Source organism: Panicum hallii, chromosome 4 (assembly GCF_002211085.1).
Source record: "Panicum hallii strain FIL2 chromosome 4, PHallii_v3.1, whole genome shotgun sequence".
In the NCBI taxonomy this organism is placed as follows: domain Eukaryota; kingdom Viridiplantae; phylum Streptophyta; class Magnoliopsida; order Poales; family Poaceae; genus Panicum; species Panicum hallii.
Window position 1 is genome coordinate 48,818,751 of NC_038045.1, and position 6,021 is coordinate 48,824,771.

General features: G+C 50.1%; 2 protein-coding genes across 2 annotated transcripts; one reads left to right on the forward strand and one right to left on the reverse strand.

Annotated features, from left to right (window-relative positions):
* Positions 1 to 722: 722 nt before the first annotated feature.
* Positions 723 to 2,054, reverse strand: LOC112890596 (protein LATERAL ORGAN BOUNDARIES-like). Its single transcript, XM_025957460.1, has 2 exons — positions 1,258 to 2,054; positions 723 to 786 (listed from the first exon to the last, which is right to left on the reverse strand). The coding sequence occupies exons 1-2, from the start codon at positions 2,052 to 2,054 to the stop codon at positions 723 to 725; spliced, it is 861 nt and encodes a 286-aa protein (XP_025813245.1).
* Positions 2,055 to 5,188: 3,134 nt separating this feature from the next.
* On the forward strand, positions 5,189 to 5,924 carry LOC112889381 (hydrophobic protein OSR8-like). The gene is made up of 2 exons (XM_025955972.1): positions 5,189 to 5,418; positions 5,504 to 5,924. The coding sequence occupies exons 1-2, from the start codon at positions 5,323 to 5,325 to the stop codon at positions 5,633 to 5,635; spliced, it is 228 nt and encodes a 75-aa protein (XP_025811757.1). The 5' UTR covers positions 5,189 to 5,322; the 3' UTR covers positions 5,636 to 5,924.
* Positions 5,925 to 6,021: the final 97 nt, after the last annotated feature.

The following is a 6,021-nucleotide window of genomic DNA, read 5'->3' on the forward strand; positions in this document are numbered from 1 at the left end:
ATATACCAAACATTGAGAATTTGTGAGCAGCTGTTTGACCTGTACCATGCTATGACAATATATTTGTAAAGCCTACTATGACAAGTACCTTTCATTTTTAAGATCGACATATACCTTTTTGGAACAAAGCTACCCATGCGCATGCACATCTGACCCGCCAAATCGTTTGAAACCCATGGTGCGCACATGAAAATCGTAGTGTCCGGTTCATGAAACCAAATCGTAGTGTCCGATTCATTAAACCGGCCAGGGTCTAGTTTTTGCGTACCCACCGAAGGTTCGTGTTTGAAATGACCATATGTTCAGTGCTAGATGTTTGGCGAATTTTTGCTTAATCTTGTAACACAAGTTGTAACAAACTTTTGACATAAATCTTTAAGATCTCTCTAGCCTATGTATATTATTAGCACATAGCAACGGTGAGCCAAGGTACGTAGCCAGCTTCAAACAACTTTATAGCATGCAACACTCAGGTATCTCCACGGTCATTTCGCTCTGAGGGCGAATTTAAAGATGGGAGAGATCGATCGGTGGGCCGCAGAGAGGCTTGAAAATTTCTGAATAAAAATAATACTTGCGGTAGCAAGTGAAAAGAAAAGAAATAATTTTACTTCAATTTATTTTGCGAATGTCTTTCCTGCAGGTTTCATGAGCTCACACTGCTGATTAACAGTTGTTTGAACCACTAAGAGTGGAGCAAGAAACGGCAGCATCATATCCTTCTAGAAACCATTGGCGCCCTCCATCTTGGGTGCTCTCATCGCCTTCTTCTCTGAAGAACCCATGCTGGATGTACATATGAGATGATTTAATTAGCAGAAATACTTAAATCATTAATAGAATTTTAAAATAACGTTCTCATTTTGTTAGCTACAACTAGGCAACAATGCTGTGCGTGACCCCTATATACATGCAGATGGCAATATGTACTCTTCATATATCAAAAAATTCGAAAATAGTGTTTTCCATTTTGTAAGGTCAAATCTAAGCAAATGTTCATATATCAAAGAAAATTAAGTATATGTACCTAACGTCAAAATTGGCCATATTATGATGAGGAAATATTAAGCTAATATGGAAAGACTTTCACCAACAAAAATCTACTTGCGCGATGACGTACGTATATTCACACTATCTGTGATACATTTTTTGTTGCCAACTTATTACTCTTTGAAAACTCTAACAACCTATCTAAAAGTTGTTCCATGATCTGCGGCGTGTTGTGTACTGCATATGATAGATTCGGCAACATTTTACCTAGATTCATGAGGCATCTCGGTGTCACCGTCCACGCCGTCGTCGGCGAAGAAGCTCATCTCGTCGTCCAGCTCTGCCGGCTGGATGGGGATGTGCTGTTGTTGGTGCTCTGATTGGGGTACCATCGTCGCGCCGACCAAGAACCGGTGGTCTTGCTGCGGGACGACCTTGCCGGCCATGTCGGCTACAGCCGGAGCGCTCGTCATGTCGTACTGCGGTGGCTGCATCATCCACGGCGGCATCTGCAGAGCAATGTTCTCGTCGTCGGAAGCAGCAGCGTTCATCATCATCTGCTGCTGATCACCACCGTACATTGTGAATGGCAACAAGCCGCCGTCATCGTCGCCCGTCGCGGGCTGGAACTGGAACGGCGGCGGTGCGGAGGCCAAGGCCGAGGGGTCGCCGTCGGAGCCGGGAACGGGCCCTCCTCCCTGGGCGGCGGCGGCGGCGGCGCGATAGGCCTGGATGCCCGCGTAGACGCGGCGGAGTTCGAACTCCGCCTGGCGTATCCGTTTCTGCAGGTCGTGGATGATGGGGACGCAGCCGCTGGCCGGGTACATGTCCCAGGCCTGGGACTCGTAGATGATGCAGTGCATGGCCTCGCGGCGCTTCTCGGGGCCGGCGCGGTCGAGCGTCTTGAGGATATTGCTGACGCCGAAGAGGCGGTGCGCGTTGCGGAAGACGCGGGGCCGGTCGTGCGGGAAGTACTCCGCCAGCGGGCAGTCCGGCGTGCAGCGGCGCCGCTGGTACTTGCACGCCGCGCACGCGGCCCCGGCGCCGCCGCTCGCCGCCGCCATGGATCGCGATCTCTAGACTCTAGCTAGCTTCCCCCCGGCCCGCTCGAGTGCCGACGTGTGGGGCCTCTAGCGGGGTGTAGCCGACTAGCTAGCCCTCTGCCAAATTCGCAGAGAAGGGGAGTGCAACTAACACTCCGGCATTTTCTCTCGGCCGCCCACGTCTCCTCTGATCCCTTGTTAAGATTGTTCCACGTGTTAGGGTCGATCAGGAAAGTCTATCCAGGCGCTTGCTTCTCACAGCGAAGTGATCCGAGCACGTGCGAGATTATTATCCTCTCCCTTCCTCGTAGCATTGTCCACGGAAGCTGCTGCGAGCCGCGCGCGGAGGTCGGCGTCAACCTCGCACCAGGCCACCAGCTACATGCATGGTCAAGGTCAACCACAAGCGCGGTCTACTGCTCTGTCTCCGAAACTTGTTCGTTTAATCATTTTGTTAATATTCTAAATGAGAGTATTAACCGAACAAAGTCCCAAGAGAAGAGTTCCAAGACAGGAATCACTGTCGGAGAAAGGCACACCAGTGCCGGTCACAGGGAGCTTTAGTGCCGGTCCCTGTGACCGGCACTAACGTGACAGTTCGTTAGTGCCGGCTATACTGACCGGCACTAAAGGGCTAGTGTTAGTGCCGGTCCGTAATTCCAGCCGGCACTGACGTTTCAAACAATTGTTCAGCATGCTGCATTGCTGCTAGAAACCATTGTTCAGCATGCTGCATTGCTGCTAGCTTCCTAGTCATTGCAAGTCTCAGCACTTAGCAACTTTTCAAACAAAAATTACATGAGAATGGCAGGAGACATATAATTTTATCAAAACTTAGCAGACCAGACATGGAAATAAGTACAGAAGCATCACTATCAAGTAAAAAAAATATACATTATGTCAGAGGTGCACTTGGAAACAGAAGACAAAAGGATGAGAGAAGATTCGTGGTCCCACCTGCTTGCAAGAAATCCCTTTAAGTGCTTCTACTTGCGTTGGTCGAAATATCGTCCTCCAAATTAACCAGATGCTTTTGCAATTAGTCAGGGCAAGACTAAGAAGCAGGGTATCACGTAACTCAAAATATTGTTGATGTGCAATTAACCAGATGCTTTTGCAAGTTGATGTGCTCACCTCGAATCCGTTTTTGCGATCGGAGGGCGAGGAGGAGGTTCGGAGGGAGGGGTCGACGGTGGGGGCCGGAGCTTCGGGCGGCGGCAGCAATGGGGCGCGAGGACGCGGAGCAGTGGCGCGAGGACCTCGAGGCTGCAGGGGCAGCCGGGCGGCCGGGCTGCGCGGAACGGGCCGCGCGTGAGGACGACGAGGTGCGCCGCGGCCGGAGCTTCGGGCGGTGGCAGCAATGGGGCGCGAGGACGCGGAGCAGTGGCGCGAGAACCCCGAGGCGGCAGTGGCAGCCGGGCGGCCGGGCTGCGCGGAAGGGGCCGCGCGGGAGGACGACGACGTGCGCGGCGGCCGGAGCTTCGGGCGGCGGCAGCAATGGCGCGAGGACGTTGGGGCGGCAGGTAAGTTGGGGCGACGTCGTCGATCTGAATGGGCGAAGGGGCTAATTTGTTGGGGGGATGGCGCGGTTAGTGCCGGCTAGTGTTACCAGCCGGCACTAACGCGCCCACGTGATGTCAGATGGACAAGTTAGTGCCGCCTGGTAACACTAGCCGGCACTAACTTTCTAAAGTTAGTGCCGGCTAGTGTTACCAGCCGGCACTAACGTGTACCATCCGTGCGGGAATTGGTACGTTAGTGCCGGCTGGTATTTCTAGCCGGGACTAACGTGCCCGCCTTACACTGTTGAGGCACGTTAGTGCCAGCTCGTTCTTGACCGGCGCTAACGTGCTGGTACCGATAGACCGTTTTCTGGTAGTGAATGGCGACTAGCAAGAGCAAGGTCTTTCTTGCAAGTCCAGCCAATACTACATAACATTCGTACGAGTGATCTGGAACTCTGGCTACAACACGGCTGTACAAGTATATTGCAGCTTGTTTTCGCCAAACTAGCACCCTATGACGTGTCTAGACTTGCATCTTGCCAAAGAAAATATGCACTAAAGCGCCCCTATAGCTAGTGATTACCTCATTCAGCATACTACTAATATAGAAGCACAACCGTGCTGCAACTATATATGATTTTGCCTTCGAATCCAATGCATCAGGAAACGAATTATAGGATGTTCAGTAAAATTCAAAGCATCAAGATAAGGCTGATTTTGCATTTGAATGGAAAACCACACAACATAACTGCTAGAGAATGTACTCAATGCCACCACCAACATGTAGATCTACGACCTCACAGTTCTAGCTTCCTACTTCTTGATGTCCGATCTCTTCAAATTCTAGAACTACATCCTTCATACCATGAATACCCTCTCCAATATCCAAATCCTCGAAAGAGAGTATCTAAGATTTGGTAGAGAAGACTAGCTAGTGAGAACCGAGTAGGAGAGGAGAGTGGAAGAGAGAGGTCACTAGGACAAATGAGAAAAGAGACCTGAGAATAGGATTTGTTTAATTCTTTTCATACATAGAACTAGAGATTGGTTCGTGGCTCTCCTAAGAAAAAATGGATCAAAGACATGGCCCGTATTTTATAAAAATTATCTAAAATTTATTGAATTAAATATGCCTTTCTTAAAAGGTTAGCAAAAGGTGGATGTAGCCATCGTGGATAATTTTTTAAAAGAAGAATTTGTAATTAATAATTATAGACTATCTTCTGAAAAATATAATTTGCGGTGTGTGTTGCGAATTTATTTATCTTTCCGTTAAGTTGAGTTTGGTAATCCATAAACTCCACCTCCCCGACAGAGGTGCAACGGAGGCACAACAGATTACATAATGGTAGCTCAATTTTAGTTTGATGAACTCTGCTGCGTCTCTGAAAGTCTGGAACGGCAGTACAGTGTAAGCTTCTTTCTGAAATCGGTAAACCAGTGGAGGGTTTTGTGTGAAATGATGTCTGCAATTGACGGAACCATATCTGGCCTTAACTTCTAGATCAAGTTCGTGACCAGGCCAGCTCAACCTTATTAGATCAGATCTGGGGCCTAGCTTGCAGGCGATAAGCTATTATCATTCCGACCTGACACGTAAAACTATCATTCGTGGACTTCCCCAGCTTGCAGGCGATAAGCCTGTACCGAGTTTTTTTATTATTATATAAGAAAATTCGAGTTCCTTCCGCTCGAAGAGAAGAAATAGCCAGCCATTCCCCTTCCCCGAATTCGCAAAGCAAGCGAGCAGAGCAGCGCGCGAGGATCCGAATATCCGATCCGAGATGGGCCTGTGCTCGTGCTGCTGCCGGTGCCTGGAGCTCCTGTGCTCCGTCCTGCTCCCGCCCCTCGGCGTCTGCCTCCGCCATGGCTGCTGCTCCGTCAGTCCCGCCCCCTCCCTCCCTCCCCGTCCTTTGCCCGATCCGCTCCCTCACCGCTGGCTTCTCCCCCTTTCGGGTCTTGCAGATGGAGTTCTGGATCAGCGTCCTGCTCACCATCCTCGGCTACCTCCCCGGCGTCCTCTACGCCGTCTACGTCATCTGCTCCGTCGACCCTCACCGCCGCCACGACCCCGACGACTACGTCTACGTCGCCTGACCCAAGGATGCGTCCCTGGCCAATTCGCCATGGTGTTCTGGTGTGCCCCTACCTACCTATCAATCTACGCCCGTGTATCTCTCTCTGTTGGGTTAGTGGACGATTAAATCCATCCCGTGCCCGTGTATAATCTGTAAATTGGTGCATCCAATCTGACAATCTGGACAAATTCATCTTGTGGAGGTCTGGAGTTACGTTTGTGCAGTCAATTGGGTTAATTTTGGTACCTTGTTCGGTCGTGGTTGTGGATTGGCTCCTTTGAATATGATGATGGGTCTTGACTCTTGAATCCTGGAGTAGTTTGCCTCATTGAAAGTTTAGATCAATTCGAGACAGCTTGATGCTTTGTATCGTCAATCCATCCTTGCGGTGCCTGGACTTGTAGT

What these genes read in the sequence shown, in the direction of transcription:
- LOC112889381 (XM_025955972.1), top strand. Translation starts at nt 5,323, where the DNA reads ATGGGCCTGTGCTCGTGCTGCTGCCGGTGCCTGGAGCTCCTGTGCTCC. An exon ending in TCCGCCATGGCTGCTGCTCC is followed by an intron (nt 5,419 to 5,503) that starts GTCAGTCCCGCC and finishes CGGGTCTTGCAG; the next exon opens with ATGGAGTTCTGGATCAGCGT.
- LOC112890596 (XM_025957460.1), bottom strand. Translation starts at nt 2,054, where the DNA reads ATGGCGGCGGCGAGCGGCGGCGCCGGGGCCGCGTGCGCGGCGTGCAAG. An exon ending in GAGATGCCTCATGAATCTAG is followed by an intron (nt 787 to 1,257) that starts GTAAAATGTTGC and finishes ATGTACATCCAG; the next exon opens with CATGGGTTCTTCAGAGAAGA.